Genomic DNA, 17,327 nt, shown 5'->3' with positions numbered 1-17,327 from the left:
AAAAAGATTTGTTTAAATAAATTTAAAACCATATTCCATTTTAAGGGCTAATTTTATCCATGTGAGAATTCTCCCTGCGTGCAATGTGAAGACATTTATTTCATTAAAGGGGCATAACAATTATATATATATATGTGTGTGTGTGTGTGTGTGTATACACACATCTACCATGTTGTCAAGAAACTTTGTTTACATTACAGTAGAATTAAATAGGCCTGGCACCAATCAGGGCTCTGCCACTTACTGTTTGAAGAAGCGATTCACAATCGGCATCCTTGCACGTTCTCGCTAGATGTGCCAAGAATGCAAGACCCTGATGACGCTTTACTTGGGCCATTTCTTGGCGTTGTGTTTGCAGCGAGCAATCTTGAGGGATGAGGTAATGTCTCCCTATGGAACAAAGAGCAGGCTTGCTTACTGCTCACTATAACATGGTGGGTTCCCCAAGCTCAGCATTCCTCTTCTGTAATGCAACCCGTCTTCTGTGTAAGCATGCATCTGGGCCCGTGTGCTTCGTTCCTGTGAGAATTGGGGTCCAGAGAGCCAACTCAAACATGACGACACTCTGGCTATTGCTTTTGCTGTAATAGTCTTTTATCTCTGACTCAGAAGTCTGGTGTGTTCTGTCAGCATTCACGAAACCGTGAAAGCTAACACGTTAGTTTGCAAACATAACAAAATATCAGATTCATCAGTTCTCCACGCTCACTAGCTGGGTGTCCCTACACAAGTTTTTCAACCTCCCTTAGCTGCAGTTTCCCTTCTTTATATTGTAAAGGGGAGAGTGGTATGTATCCGCCTCATAGCTTTGTCTTGGGGTTAAGTTAAATAAGACCGTAAAATCCCTACCACACTAGACTTTTCCCGGATGTTCCCTTTCCCTCTTTGAACTCTGCCAGAGACTATTCCGCACTGAGGCCTGGCGATGCTGGGCAGGGGCGGGTACGGGTGGAGCACAGAGTGGGCCGCGGTAGGCGGGTTTGGTGCAGAAGCGGGCTGTGGCCAAGCCGGGAGAGCGCGCCCAGCGGACGCCCTGCGAATCTTCTTAGGCGGGGCTGGGGCTGCGGCGAGCTAATAAGAGTGGGAGCCGGGCGTTCGGTCTCGCCGCGGCAGTAGCAGAGCAACCACGCGGCTTTGACAGTCCATTTCAAAGGACTTCGGGGTCTTGCGGATGGGGATCACTGCGGGCACTGGAGACCTGCAGGCCCTGGAGACCTGCAGGCCCCCACCCATCTGCCTCTCAGATTCGTGGCAACCGCACCCTTCCGGGCAGCGGCGCCAGGCCCTCTGCCGTCCCAGCCGCTAACAGCCACCGAGAAAACCCGGCGGCCGCGCTCGAGCGCGCGCCCTCCGGCCACATGCACCCGCACACGCATGCTCCCAGCGCTCCCACGCGTGCTGGCACCCTCCCAGCTTCCGCCCACGCAGTCGCGGGCTCCGGGCGGCTGCGCGGCGTCCTTGGAGGCAGGTGCTGGCTGGAAGACGAGCTGTCGGAGGATGCTGCGGCGCGGGGCGCGTCGCCCCCCTCAGTCCACCAGAGCCCGGATACCTCAGAAATTCGGCTCTGGGTCTGTGGGGAGCGAAATGCAACCCAAACCCCATTTTTCCGAACCCCGCGCAAATAAACATGCACAAGCACGCACACAGACGTCGCCGCGGCTGGCGCTCGCCGCCTCAGGTCCAGGCTGGCCGCCGGCCGGCCCGGGCCGCGAGGGAAGAACCCAGGCCCGAGAGGGGTCGCCGCCTACGTCTCGCAGCCCGAGGGGCGGCAGCTCGGCCTCGGCCGCTCACAGGCGCGACGTAAGTGCCCGGCTTCACCGGCCCTGCTTAACGGTGCAACGGCCGGCCTGGGCCTGCAACTCTGGGGTCCCGGTCGGGCTGAAGCGGCCGCCGGAGAGACCTGGTAGGCGGGGCGCTTGGGGCAGGAAGGGAGCCGGGGAGGGAAAAGCGCGACTGTGATTTGTACGGCTGGGCCCGGACCGTGAAGGAGACCGGGTTGCGGCTGCCCTCACACCGACCACCTGGGACCGGCGGACTGCGGCCGCCCTTCGCTCAACTGGGTCGCCGACCTTGTTGAGGGGCGACCACTGCGGGAAGGCCGGGAGCCTGCGGCCCGCGTTTGAGGTGAATGGCAGTGCCCTGAGTGCGGCGGCTGGGTCTCGGTGACACTGACGACTGGAGGGGCGGTCGGAAGAGCGCGGTGCCGTCGCCTTTGGCTTAACAGGGCAGATGCGCCGAGACTCCAACAGGTGGCTCCGTGGCGCAATGGATAGCGCATTGGACTTCTAGAGGCTGAAGGCATTCAAAGGTTCCGGGTTCGAGTCCCGGCGGAGTCGTAACGCTTTTTATCCTTCCTCCTCACAATCTACTTTCTGCCCCTGTCATGTCTCCTATTTCTTTTTTTTTTTTTTTTTTTTTTTTTTTTGCTAAACGGTTTAACTTGTCTCCCATTCCCTGCTCTCGCAGTTCACTGCATTCGGCTCTTGGGGTCCTTTGCTCTTAAGCGGCTCGAAGGGTCCCGAGCCCCTCAGCTCCCCGGGCCTCGGTGGCTCAGGGCCCGGCTCAGCCTATTCGGCAGTCGATCTAGGTCCTGAGAAGAGCGACGGCGGCGGCGGCGAAGGAAAAGCGACAGCAAAGCGAGGGCTGGCGGTTTCGGCCTAAAGGAAAGTGCAGGGGAGGCCCGGGTCTCGGGTGACACCCGCACGCCTCGAGCGGGATTGTGGCTGCGAGGGAGGGACGAGAAAACGCGCCTACGCCCTGCGTGCGCTGTGCTACCTCTCCAGCATGGAGGCTTCCAGATGAGCAGGCACTCGAATCCCAGCGGGAGCCCGTCAAAAATGGGGATTTCTGCCGTCACTCTGGGACTCTTAATTCGGTCCGTCTGGGGCGGGGCCCAGGAATCTGCATTTCTGATAAGGTCACCTGCTCCCCTCCCCCATTATTCCAGTGCAAAGAGGTCCTAGGCCCACTACCCATCAGCTCCTCAAGACAGGAGTTGCTGTATCTTTTTCTGACAACTGTTAGCTTTGCACAAGGTTAGCAAATAAATCCAGGAATGAATGGAATCTTAAACTCGTAAAAAACAATGAAAGGTAATTCACACAAAAGATACAAAATCCAAAATTGTCAAAAAAGGCACAGGGAAAAGTAAGCATCCTTGTTATTCTTATAGGCCAGCCTCGCAATTCTCTCCGCAAGCCATTAGTGGTAATGGTTTCTTGGAAATATTTTCAGATTTATTTTATGCCCATATCAGCATTTTTAACATATTTTGTCATAAATATGTCATAAATAACTGTGTTATTGATATATGTGATATGTATCCTTTTAAAAACACAAATTGTAGTATGCTATACTTGCTTGTTTTACTTATGAATACATGTAGAGCTGCCTTGTTCCATTGTACATATGTATGGTAATGATTTAACAGCCCCTAATAGCTGGACATTTAGATTTCCAGTATTTTCCTATTACAAACAATGCATCAGTGAACATCCTTGTTCTTATATTATTGTATACAAGTACAGGTACATCTATCTGTAGGATAGATTCCTAGAAAGTTGAATTGCTGGTTCAAAGTTTTGTGCGTTCTTAATCTGTACATTTTTTTTTATATATATTGGCAAATTGCCCCTTAGAGATTGTATCCATTTTTCTCTCCCTAGCAATGTGTGAGAGTGCCTGTTTCCCCACAGCCCACATGTTCTCAAAAGGTGGTTTCTAGCTGTGATTTTAATTCATGTCTCTTATATTGATTTTTAAAAATTTGTATTTATATTATTATTATTATTTGAGACAGGGTCTTATTCTGTTGCCCAGATTGGAGTGCAGTGGCACTATCACAGCTCATTGCACCCTCAACCTCCTGGGTTCAAGCAGTGCTTCCACCTCAGCCTTCCAGGTAGTTGGAACTACAGGTACATGCTGACACACCAGGCTAATTTTAAAAATTTTTTGTAGAGATGAGGGTCACTCTATGTTGTCTAGGCTGGTGTTGAACTCCTGGACTCAAGTGATCCTCCCATCTTGACCTCCCTAAGTGCTGGGATGACAGACGGGAGCTACTATGCCTGGCCTATGTCTTTTATTATGAATCAAGATGAATATCTTTCCATACGGAGAATAATTTGTAATTTTTTTCTTGTGATTTATCTGTTCTTGAGTTGTGTTCATTTTTCTGTGGTATCATGGAAAACAGCCCTTTGTGATATATGTTACAATTATTCTTTTTCAGTCTTTTTGTCATTTGATTTGTTTATGGTATTTTGTTTTGTTTTTCTGTCTTACAGAAATTCATGTATTGGGATTTATCAGTCTTTTATGGCTTCTAGGTTTGGGGCCATACTACACTCAGATTATTTCTTTTTTTTTTTTTTTTTTTTTTTTTGAGACGGAGTCTGGCTCTGTCTCCCAGGCAGGAGTGCAGTGGCGGGATCTCAGCTCACTGCAAGCTCCGCCTCCCGGGTTTACGCCATTCTCCTGCCTCAGCCTCCCGAGTAGCTGGGGGACTACAGGGGCCCGCCACCTCGCCTGGCTATTTTTTTTTGTATTTTTTTAGTAGAGACGGGGTTTCACCGTGTTAGCTAGGATGGTCTCGATCTTCCAACCTCGTGATCCGCCCGTCTCGGCCTCCCAAAGTGCTGGGATTACAGGCGTGAGCCACCGCACCCGGCCAGATTATTATTTCTTTAATGGCTTTATTTTTATGGTTTTATTTATCTTTGCTTCATCTGGAATGTGTTTTTGTGTAAGGAGTGAAGTGGGAGTTTTGTCCCAAAATCACTTTTAATGAACACTCCTTATCTACACGATGTCATTTGAAATGCCACATATATATATATACACACACACATATATATACACATACATATATATATATATATATATATTTTTTTTTTTTTTTTAAGCAGAGTCTTGCTCTGTTGCCCAGGCTGGAGTGCAGTGGTGCAATCTCAGCTCAGTGCAACCTCCATCTCCCAGATTCAAGCGATTCTCTTGCCTCAGCCTCCCGAGTAGCTGGGATTACAGGCGCAGGCCACCACACCTGGCTAATTTTTGTATTTTTAGTGGAGATGACGGGGTTTTGCCATGTTGGCCAGGCTGGTCTTGAACTCCTGAGCTCAGGTGATCCACCTGCCTTGGCCTCCTAAAGTGCTGAGATTACAGGTGTGAGCCACGACGTCCGCCCCACATTTATAATTTTCTAAATTCCCACATGCATATGGGTTTCTGGATTCTCTTCTGCATATGGTTTTCTGGATTATCTGCTCTATTCCACTGACTTTTCTGTCTTAATTTTGATTCACCAGAACTGTGCTGTTTTAACATTTGGTAGGGTCAGTCCTCTCTCATTACTCTTTTGTTTTTTTTTTAAAGATTTTTCTACCTGTTCTTGAATTATTATTTTTCCTCAGCGAATAATAATAGTTAGCACTTATTTGGCACTTGTTATATGCCAGGTACTATTCTCAGTGCTCTATGTATCTTCATTTAATCCTCCTGACAGCCCTACCAGGCAGATACTATTATCCCCTTTCATAGGAGAGGCATCTTAGACAGCGAGATTAAGTAACTTGTGCAAGGATATGCAGTTAATAAGCAACAAGCCTGGATGAGAACCCAGAAAGGCTGGGTCTATGGGTAAAACCACAATTCCTTATCATCTTTTCACATGAGCTTTAGCTACAGCTAGTCTGGCTCTAATTTTAGGAGGTTTTTTTGTTGGAGTCATGTTATATTTATAGATTGAAATAGAACTGGGCCAGGTGCTGTGGCTCATGTCTGTAATCCCAGCATTTTGGGAGGCCAAGGCAGGTGGATTACTTGAGGACAGGAATTTGAGATGAGTCTGGCCAACATGGCGAAACCCCGTCTCTACAAAAAATATAAAAATTAGCTGGGCATGTTGGCACATGCCTGTAATCCCAGCTGCTTGGGAGGCTGAGGCATGAGAATCACTTGAACCTGGGAGGTGGAGGTTGCAGTGAGGTGAGATCGTGTGACGACACTCCGGCCTGGGTGACAGAGCCAGACTCTGTCGAGAGAGAGAGAAAGAGAGAGAAAGAGAGAGAGAGAGAGAGAGAGAGAGAGAGAGAAAGAAATGAGAATTGAACTAATTAGGATGTTGAATCATCCTGTGTAAGAGCAGCAGGAGGAAATAAAGAACAACTATGCCTTTTCATTTTCAGTCCTTCTGTGCTCTTCTGGAGTGTGTTAAGTATAAATCTTGACTTTTTTTAAAGTTTATTCCCAGATAGTTTATCTTTTTTTGTTGGAATCCTTTCCTCCACTATGTTTTGTAACTCATTATTTATATATAAGAAGGCTTTTTATATTTTAAATAATAATTTTGTATCTCATTAAATTATCTTACTATTTAAAATAGTTTTTCAGTTCTAAATCACAATGAGATACCACTTCACACCCAGTAGGATGGCTGTAATAAAAAAGACAGACAATACAAGCATTGGCAAGGATTGGAACCCTCATACATTGCCAGTGGGGATGTAAAATGTGTAGCCTCTTTGGAAAACAGTTTGGCAATTCCTCAAAAAATTAAATACTAGAGTTAGGACCCAGCAATTCCACTTCTGGGTATATCCCCAAGAGAACTAAAAACATATGTCCACACAAAAATGTGTACAGGAATATCTATAGCAGCATTATTTTTGTTGTGGTGATTGAGACAGGGTCTCGCTGTGTTGTCCAGGCTGGAGTGCAGTGGAGTGCAGCGGCATGATCACGGCTCACTGCAGCCTCGACCTCTTGAGCTGAAGGGAGCCTCCCATCTCAGCCTCCCAAGTAGCTGGGACTACAGGCGTGCACCACCATGCTCTGCTAATTTTTGTATTTTTTGTAGAGATGGGGTTTCGCCATGTTGCCCCAGGCTGGTCTCGAACTCCTGGGCTCGAGTGATCCGCCTGCCTCAGCCTTCCAAAGTGCTGGGATTACAGGTGTGAACCCCCGTGCCCGGCTAGCATTGTTTTTAATAACCGGAAAGTAAAAACAATCCAGATGTCCATCAAATGATGATTGGATACACAAGATCTGGTATACCTATTTGATGAAATATTATTCAGCAAAAAAAAGGAAGTAGTGATTCATGTTACAATATTAATGAGCCTTGAAAGCATGCTAAGTGAAAGAAGCCAGTCACAAAAGACCACATATCGTATGATTCCATTTATATGAAATGTCTAAAATAGGCAAATCCATAGAGACAGAAAGTAAATTAGTGGTTGCCAGGCATTGGGAGTGAGGAGAATGTGATGTGACTGACTGCTAATGGATATGGGGTTTCTTTTTGGGATGATGAAAATGTTCTGGAAGTAGTGGTGATAGTTGCACAATTATGAGTATACAAAAATCCATTGTATTATGCACTTTCAAATGGGTGAATTTTATAAGTGAGTTATATCTCAATTTAAGAAAGGAAAAATAGTTTTTCAGTTAGACTAAGTTGTGTTACCTGGAAATATACTCAAATTATAAGTTTACTTTTTCCTTTCTAATTTTTATGCTTAATATTATTTTTCTTGTAATAGCATCAGCTAGTACAGTATATCCAGAAAATGTTAAATAATTTTTCATGATAATGGTGATAGTGGACTTCTTTGACTTGTTCCTGGTCATTATAGAAATAGAAATGCTTCTCCACTAAGCATGACGCTGGCTTTTGGGGTTGGTGTGGCATGAGCACACACACGTTTTATCACATTAAGAAAATACCTATCCCTATTTGTCTATAATCTATGGAGATTTTTCTTTGATCTAATATTCCATGATATATTAACAGATTTTCTAATATTTAACTCATTTTACATTCTTGAAATGATGCTACTTGGTTGTGGTGTATACTGATTTTAATATTTTATAATTTTTGCATAGTTAGAAAGATTGACGTTTAATTATCTCTCCATCATAAAATGAATAGCAAGTACAGCATTGTTTGTAATGGCTCCCAAACTGGAAATAACCTAGATGTTCGTCAGTAATAGTCTGTTTAAAGAAAGTGTGTACATGTATAGAATTAAATACAATGAAGACATTTTAAAAATGAGATCTATATATATACTGCTATATCCAAGAATATCCAAGATTATGTGAAAAAATAAGATATGCAGATGAATATTTTAAATGAGATTCCATTTGTGTTAAATAATGCCCATAGTAACAGTAGAAATTATGTATGTTTACTCCTATCATTGTGCATGCATAGATGATTTCTAGAAAGATATTCAAACAATTAGCAGTGGTTACTTTAGGGTAGTGCTGGGTTGGGGGAAGCAGTGGTATGAAGGGAAGAGCCTTCCTTTTTACTGTATACCTGTATGTAATATTTCAGGTTTTTTCTTAATAAGCCCATCTTACCTTGATAATAAAAAGTTAATTTTAAAAAAGTTAAAGGTAGGCCAGGCACGGTGGCTCATGCCTGTAATCCCAGCACTTTGGGAGGCCGAGGTGGGTGGATCACCTGAGGTCGGGAGTTCGAGACCAGCCTGACCAATATGGAGAAACCCCGTCTCTACTAAAAATACAAAATTAGCCAGGTGTGGTAGTGCATACCTGTAATGCCAGCTACTCAGGAGGCTGAGGTTGGAGAATCATTTGAACCCAGGAGGTGGAAGTTGCACTTCAGCCTGGGCAACAAGAGCAAAACTCTGTCTCAAAAAAATAAAATAAAATAAAATAAAATAAAATAAAAAAAACAATGCTAAAGAGGAAGGAAAAAAGAATACCTACCTGTTCCTGGATCACTTTCAGACAGGTAGCTGTAATACTGCTTATCCATTAAATATTTCTCAAACTTGGTTTTTAAAAAACATTTATTGACCCCTTATGCTCTACTATATGTCCAATCTCAGTGATTAATAAGCCCATTAGGAGCCCATCTGTTAAGCATCTCTAGGAACTCCTTCTGATACTATTGGAGAAACATATAAATACGTCTTTTCAGAGTGATTCCAGCAGGGATCATATCTTGGACGTCTTGTACACTGTGTTGAAGAGTGTGGACTTTACCCTAAAGGCAATGGGAAACCACTGAATAGTTTTTAGTTGAGAAGCAGTAGGATTAGATGTGTGTTTTGTACCATCTGTCTGACTGCAGTGTGGATCACGGGCTGGAATAACACACAACTGTAAGTTGGAAGACCAGTCTGAGGTAATCGGAGATAATCTAGTTAAGAAAATGATGAGGACTAGAACCAGGGAGGTGGTTTGGAGAGAAGGTTAAGTATACAAACTGGAGATGTTTCAGGGGAGGCCAAATTGATGGGCCTTGATGAATTAAGGGATGTCAAGGAGAGAGGGAGCAGTCAGAATGACTCCCATTTCTAATTAGGCAGATGGGTGGGTGCTGAAGTAGTCACTGGGACCACAAACAAAGTAGCAAGAAGTGGGTTTGGGAATAGGGGATGGAAATGAGTTCAGATTTGCAGATGTTGAGTTTGAGGTCTGTGGAGCATCCTCGCAGCTGGATATACAATGCCAAACACATAGCAGGCTCTCAATAAGTATTTATAGAATGAAAGAATATCAGAAAGAGGAGAATTATAGGAAGGGAAATGTATAGGGAGAGGAAAGGAAAAGAAGAGAAGGTCTGGAGCTCAGGAGACAGATCTATGCTTGGGATTTAAAATTCATTATCGTACAGATGGCACTTGAAGCTCTGGACATAGATGAGATCGTATAGGGAGAGTGTACAGTAAGAAAAGATGGGCCACAGCTACTCGGGAGGCTGAGGCAGGAGAATGGCGTGAACCCGGGAGGCCGAGATCGCGCCACTGCACTCCAGCCTGGGCGACAGAGCGAGACTCCGTCTCAAAAAAAAAAAAGAAAAGAAAAGAAAAGATGGGCCAGGCGTGGTGGCTCACGCCTGTAATCTCAGCATTTTGGGAGGCTGAGGTGGGTAGATCATGTGAGGTCAGAAGTTCAAGACCAGCCTGACCTACATGGAGAAACCCTGTCTCTACTAAAAATACAAAATTAGCTGGGCATGGTGGCACATGCCTGTAATCCCAGCTACTTGGGAGGCTGAGGCAAGAGAATTGTTTGAACCTGGAAGGTGGAGGTTGTGGTGAGCTGAGATTGTGCCATTGCAGTCCAGCCTAGGCAACAAGAGCAAAACTCTCTCTCCCTCTCAAAAAAAAAAAAAAAAAAAAAAAAAAAAAAAGAAGACTGAGTATAGAGGACAGAAACCCAGCACAGACATTTGAGGTATAGGCAAATAATGAGTCCTTCAAAGAGACCAGGAAAGGGTGTCTGGAGAGATAGGAAGAGATGCAGGAAAAAGGTGTTTCCCCAAGAACCAAAGGAGCACGTTTCCTCTGGAGGAGAAGGGGGTTAAGAGGAAAAGAGAATCACTTAACATTTTTTGAACACCTGCTTTATGCCAGAAAATTTATTTAACCTTTACCATTTAATTATCCCCTAATTCTAAGAAGTGTGAATTATCCCCATTTTATAGATGAGAAAGTTAAGATGCAAAGATGTTCTGGGAGTCAGGTGAAAGGATCAGCCTAGGAATGGTAGAAAAATGCCTGTCCTTCTGAGGCAAGTGGGAAGGGGGCAGAGATAAAAGCATGAAGGTAGACAGGGGACAACTGAAGGTGTTCATGTTGGAAGACCTAGTTTCTCTGTGCTCTCTTTTACAGCCCTACCTCATACCTAGGACCCAGGGAAGGTATTGACAAAGCAGAAGCTGCCTTAAAGGATGAGACACTCCCACCTTTTTGTCGCCTATGACCAATACAGATTCTAAAAGACCAGAGGTCAGGAGTGGTTTCATACCAATTTCCTCCTTATCTGGGACCTTCTGCATCCATCCGTTTATATTTTATAACCCACTCACCCTCAGCATGTAACTTTTGAGTAGTAGTTTGTGCAAGGAACTATGCACGAAGGAAATACAAACATGAGTGAGATAGAGTGAATTTTCATAAAAGTTGAGCCTAGTGAGGGACAGAGAGCATGGATTGGTGATTTCATTAATTAGGATCAGTTTCAGCTATGAGTGTGACAGGACACCCACAATAACGGTGGACTTTACAAGACAAAGGCTTTTTCTCTCTCATGTAAAAATGACAGCTACCAGGGAATAGCAGCTACTTAATCATGAGAGATCCAGGTTCTTTCTTATTCTTCCATCCTCAAAATGCAGCTTCCACTTCCTGCTCCAAGATGGCTGCTTCTGGTCAACATAACAGGAGCCATCAGGTCAACATACTAGCTTGTGGGAAGGAGATGAAAGGACAGAGAAGGGCCCTACTCCAACCTCATCCATCTTTGAAGGATACTTCCTAAAAGTTGCACATACCACTTCTTTCTACTCACATCCCATAGGAAGGTGGGAATTACAGCTTTTTTCCCCCAGGTGGCCACATTCTCAGCCAAAAATCAAGTGTCCCGTAACTACAGAAGAAAGTAAAAGTCCAGCAATTTCTGCCAGTGATGCTGAAATAGGTGTGCAGATAGCTGTAGTGCAAGACAAGAATAAAAGTGTGACAGAGATTTACACTTACTAGTTCTGTGACCATAGGTTAACCTCTGTGCCTCAGTTTCTCACTTATAAAATGGGATAATAGCACCTACGTCATAGGTTTACCAAATGCCTAAGTTATTATATACAAACATAATGTTACATATGTACATACGAACTTAGGTACATAAGGGTAACATAAAAATAAGTTATATGTGTAAGTCCTTAGAATAGTCCCTGACGATAAGTGCTATATAGACATTTGTTAAATAGAAATAAGTGGAGTAAAAATAAGCACAGGCAAATAGGAGTATATACATCAGTGGAGAGAATCTGAAAAAGGCGTTCTGAAGCATGTAGACTGTCAGCTCTGTGATGACTAGGATGACCTCCTTTCCTGTGCACCCCTAGCACCTAGTGTGGTGCCTTGCACAGAGGTGATGCTCAAAATATTGGTTGCTGAATAGGCTTCAGGTCAGTACTAGTTTGTTAGGTGAAATGGAGGCAGGAAAGATATTTTAGGTGGAATTAACCACATGAACAAAGACGTAAAAGCTGAACCTGTCATGGTACTTGGTGTGCATGGAACTCAGTATATGTTGACTGAATGCTCAGTATCAAGTAGTTTGGTTTGGCTGAAATGTTATCAGTCAGGTTTGGACAGAAAAACACATTGCTGTAGATAATTTAATATAGGGAATTGTTCCACAGGTGACAGAAATGCTGAAAGTGTTGGCAACTCAGATACTGCAACAGTAGGAAACCTCTACTACCTCTAGTGCCAGAGGGACAGTGGGAGATGGTGTTACCAGAACTTGGAAGCCTGAGTCATCTGGCTGGTGGGGGCTGGGAGCATGGTGGGGCCGCAACCCAAACCAAGGCAGAGAGAAATACGCTGGTTTCTCTCCTCTTCCTGCCCCCCTGTCTTTTGTCAGTGTCTTACTGTGAAGCCAGTTGGCAAGGGAATCTGGGACATGTAGTTTCCTACAAACCAGAGAAAGGGCTGTGAAAAGAGCTGAGAGAGAAATAGGCAAGTAAGTAGCAAGTGAAGTTTAGGGCATGAGTAGGGAAGCAGTGAATATAAACCTGTGGTGGTGTCATTTTATGGAGGGGCTTGAATGTCAGGTCTTGAATGTAGGGTTTCTGTTTGTGTCATTAGGCAGAGGTGAGCCATAGAGAGTAAAATGCAGTATGGCCTCATTAAAACTATTCAATGGGGAGGTTGCGGGCGAAAATGGAAACAGTAGCTTCCCTTTGAGTACTTGTTATTTGCAAGGCATAGTGTTTTTATTTAATCATCTCAGAAAGATGATGTGTCTGGTTCCGGATATGTTCAATTTGAGATAACTTTCTAGTACTTTATATGGTTAATTTATTTGTACAGTTAATTGGAAATGTGAGTCTGCAACAGAGGGTGGGGGATAGAGATGTAAGGATGGAGACTCTGGGGTCATCTGAAGAGGTGAGAGCATAAGTTGAAGGAGAGGGAGGACAAGATACTCAAGTCAAACAGTATAGAGAAAGAAGACGAAGGCAGGCATTAGGGAAACCAACAATTTAAGTGATGGACAGAGTAGAGTAAGAAAATAAAGACTAGGTAGGAGAAGCAGAAAAGCTGATCTTGCTACCAAAGTAGAGCAGCTCAAGCTTCAAGAAGGGGAAGATCAGTAGTGTCAAAAGACATTGTCTGGTTAGAAGGGATGAAGACTGAGAAAAAAATTGAATATAGCAGTAAGGAGGTATGTAGGAAGTTTCTCTAGACTGGTGGGGCCATGAGGAGGTAAGGCAGGCTTCATCAGATGGCCGTGGCTGGTTTAGTGGAGTAAGTAGTTTGCTGAGGCTAGGCGTGGAAGTTGGGTTCTGGGAGAATGGAAGTGTCTGGTATCTCCTGCATGCTCTTTGGGTGTAGAGGCTGCATTAGCTTCCCTGCTGTACCCAAGTGCTTATATAGTGCACAGGACTCAATTATTTGTGTTAGCTGACTTGCAGGATGAATGAATTTGGTGGAAAATATTTGAAATAAATGGATTGTGGAGTAGCAGTGAAAACCCAGCTGACAGTCAATAGCTTCATTATACTTTCCTGAATCTCAATAATCTAGACTGGTAAGAATAGTGTTTCCCTGACTGGGATTGGTGAGGTGAGAGTAACAGAAACAGATGAATTGGGTCTAGATTGGTTAGGGAGAAAAATGTATCTTCATGGGGATAGAGGATTCAGAGAATGAGTGGCTGAAAGGCTTGAAATCATGATTTCACAATGTTTGGGGGGTGAGACCCAGGCATCAGCCATTTTGAAGTCACCATAGGTAATTCCAAATTGCAGCCAAGGCTAAGTTGGAGAGAACTGAAGTAAAGGCTAACAGGGTAACAGATTGGGGTAGTCTGAGTTAAGAATCTTGACCACTGAATTCTCAAACAATGAGCTAAGGCCATGATAGTGATTCACTAAAGTGATCTGGAAATGAGGGTAACTGGAATTGATAAAATTGAGCTTGAGGAACTACAGGGCCATCTTGATTTGAAGGTGTATCGTCCTAGAAATCCTCTATGCACAAACTTACCTAATTTTACATTTCATAGTTCATTTGAGATGTCTCTAGAACACTGATCTGCTTATGACATTTAATTATAGGTCATGGTATTGACCCTACTTCTTGGAAGCATTTCTTCACTTCGAAAACTATGTGACAATGAGAATAATTGCACTTTACCTGAGAGACTGAATACCTGGTACATGTTAACTTTTTTTTTCCCATTATGATATTTTCTTTAACTTGCTGTTTCTAAGAATGGGATCCTATTAATGGGTATACCAGTTACTAAGGTTTTGTTGAACTTTTTTATATAGCCTCCCCGCTCCCCACTCCTTTTGTGACATCCTACTTATGGGACCCAAAATAGACATTTTCCCAGGTTTCAGTAAGAGGAATATTGGTGTTTCTCTAGAGCAGTTGGTTTATCATACAGCAGAACACTGAACACAGAACTCACTGTGTTAGATGCTAAGAACCTAGCCCAGAGCCCACCTTTATCAACTGTAGTCTTACAGCATCTACTTTGTCTTAAGAACATTTTGGGCTGGGCATGGTGGCTCCCACCTGTAATCCCAGCACTTTGGGAGGCTGAGGCAGGTGGATCACCTGATGTCAGAAGTTCAAGACCAGCCTGGCCAACATGGTGAAACCCCGTCTCTACTAAAAGTACAAAAATTAGCATGGTGTGGTGGTGGGTGCCTGTAATCCCAGTTACTCAGGAGGCTGAGGCAGGAGAATTGCTTGAACCCGGGAGGCGGAGGTTGCAGTGAGCCGAGATCATGCCACTGCACTCCAACCTGGGCGACAGAGCGAGACTCCATCTCAAAAAAAAAAAAAAAAAAAAAAAAGGATTTTGAAACCAGATGATGTATAAATACACCATTCTTTTAGAAATCTTTCAATATCTTCTCAGGGGTATTTTGAAGGTCTCTTTCACCAGCACACCTGACTGTGGCAGCACTTTATATTCTTTACATTTTTCTGGTATAAAGCCTTCAAATAGTTCCAGTTGGCCGGGCATGGTGGCTCACACCTGTAATCCCAGCACTTTGGGAGGCCAAGGCGGATGGATCACTTGAGGTAAGGATGGCAAAACCCCATCTGTACTAAAAATATAAAAGTTAGCTGGGCATAATGGCATACCCAGTAGTCGCAGCTACTTGGGAGGCTGAGGCACGATAATCACTTGAACTTGGGAGGTGGAGGTTGCAGTGAGCTGAGATGGCACTGGGTGATGGAGTGAGACTGTCTCAAAAAAAAAAAAAAGTTCCAGTAGGTGAACTGAGTTTAGTGACACAGGCCAAAGTCAGTAAAACCTGTTTCTCAAAAGACTTGCTTATTAAAAAGCAAAACATAACTTCATCCATTATTTAAATATCCAGATATTTGTAGAAGGCCAGAAGCACTAAAGGAGACAATTCTCTCATACTAGGTCCTTATTTTATCCAGTAGAAGGCAAAACATAATACTCCAGAAACAAAAGTAGTTTTTTATAAAAGAGAACAGACATAGATGCTTCCCTAACTCCAACTATGAATATTACTGTCAGTTCTGCTATTACTAGGTTGTGACTCCAAGCAGTAAATATGAGATTTCGGACATAGGTGTGGGCAGACTTCATGACTAAAACACCAAAAGCAATGGCAACAAAAGCCAAAATTGACAAATGGGATCTAATTAAACTAAAGTGCTTCTGCACAGCAAAAGACACTATTATCAGAGTGAACAGGCAACCTACAGAATGGGAGAAAAAATTTGCAATCTATCCATCTGACAAAGGGCTAATTTCCAGAAATCTACAAAGAACTTAAACAAATTTACAAGAAAAAAACAACCCCATCAAAAAGTGGGTGAAGGATATGAAAAGACACTTCTCAAAAGAAGATATTTATGCAGCCAACAAACATGAAAAAACACTCATCATCACTGGTCATTAGAGAAATGCAAATCAAAACCACAATGAGATACCATCTCACACCAGTTAGAATGGTGATCATTAAAAAGTCAGGAAACAATAGATGTTGGAGAGGATGTGGAGAAATAGGAATGCTTTTACACTGTTGGCGGGAGTGTAAATTCGTTCAACCATTGTGGAAGACAGTGTGGCGATTCCGCAAGGATCTAGAACCAGAAATACCATTTGACCCAGCAATCCCATTACTGGGTATATACCCGAAGGATTATAAATCATTCTACTATAGAGACACATGCACACGTATGTTTACTGTGGCACTGTTCACAAGAGCAAAGACTTGGAACCAACCCAAATGCCCACGAATAATAAAGAACATGTGGCACATATACACCATGGAATACTATGCAGCCATAAAAAAGGATGAGTTCATGTCCTTTGCAGGGACACGGATGAAGCTGGAAAGTATCTCAGCAAACTAACACAAGAACAGAAAACCAAACACCACATGTTTTCACTCATAAGTGGGAGTTGAACAATGAGAACACAAGGACACAGGGAGGGGAATATCACACACTGGGGCGTGTTGTGGGTGGGGACCTAGGGGAGGGATAGTACTAGGAGAAATACCTAATGTAGATGATAGGCTGATGGGTGCAGCAAACCACAATGGCACATGTATACCTAGGTAACCTGCACGTTCTACACATGTGAAGGGGTGGCCTGCCCCTCCACACCTGTGGGTGTTTCTTGTTAGGTGGAACGAGAGACTTGAGAAAATAAATAAGACACAGAGACAAAGTATAGAGAAAGAAAAGCGGGGGCCCAGGGGACCGGCGCTCAGCTTACAGAGGACCCACGCCGGCACCGGCCTCTGAGTTCCCTTAGTATTTATAGATAATTATCTTTACCATCTTAAAGATAAGGGACTGGCAGGACAATAGGATCGTTTTTAGGGAGGAAATTACTAGTAAGACATAAGAACAAGGATCTCTGTGACATGAATAAGTTTAAAGGAAAATCCTGTGCCTTGAGATAAACCTTTTAGCAACATTGTTTCATCCTATCACATGGGGATAAACCTTGGACAATACCTAGCTTTTCTAGGAACAAAGACACACCCTGCACGCCCAAAATCCATTAAACCTTGAGTTACTACAGCACATGTCTCTTGCAAGGACAAGGTTGGGGGTAGGGTCACAGATTAACAGCATCTCAAATACAGAACAAAATGGAGTCTCTTATGTCTACTTCTTTCCATATAGACACAGTAACAGGCTGATCTCTTTCTTTTCCCCACACACGTACCCCAAAACTATTATAAAAAAGATTTCATATTTGCTGATATCTCAAGGAAGCAGTATGCTGGAAAAATAGAGGTGAAGTGAATAGTAACATAA

The 17,327-nt window shown here is 43.6% G+C and overlaps 1 protein-coding gene and 2 non-coding genes across 3 annotated transcripts; all 3 read left to right on the top strand.

The window, feature by feature from the left end:
- Window positions 1-374: 374 nt before the first annotated feature.
- On the top strand, window positions 375-3,492 carry LOC144337517 (uncharacterized). The gene is made up of 3 exons (XM_077983005.1): window positions 375-379; window positions 900-970; window positions 1,142-3,492. The coding sequence occupies exons 1-3, from the start codon at window positions 375-377 to the stop codon at window positions 1,957-1,959; spliced, it is 894 nt and encodes a 297-aa protein (XP_077839131.1). The 3' UTR covers window positions 1,960-3,492.
- MIR760 (microRNA mir-760) lies at window positions 1,512-1,591 on the top strand. The gene has a single exon (NR_032728.1). It is a non-coding gene; the product is annotated as a microRNA mir-760 (primary transcript).
- TRNAR-UCU (transfer RNA arginine (anticodon UCU)) lies at window positions 2,252-2,336 on the top strand. Its single transcript is given in 2 exon segments — window positions 2,252-2,288; window positions 2,301-2,336. It is a non-coding gene; the product is annotated as a tRNA-Arg (tRNA).
- Window positions 3,493-17,327: the final 13,835 nt, after the last annotated feature.

Source organism: Macaca mulatta, chromosome 1 (genome assembly GCF_049350105.2).
Source record: "Macaca mulatta isolate MMU2019108-1 chromosome 1, T2T-MMU8v2.0, whole genome shotgun sequence".
Classification (NCBI taxonomy): domain Eukaryota; kingdom Metazoa; phylum Chordata; class Mammalia; order Primates; family Cercopithecidae; genus Macaca; species Macaca mulatta.
The sequence above is the reverse complement of the archived record's forward strand: the minus strand, read 5'-3'. Positions and strand labels throughout refer to the sequence as shown.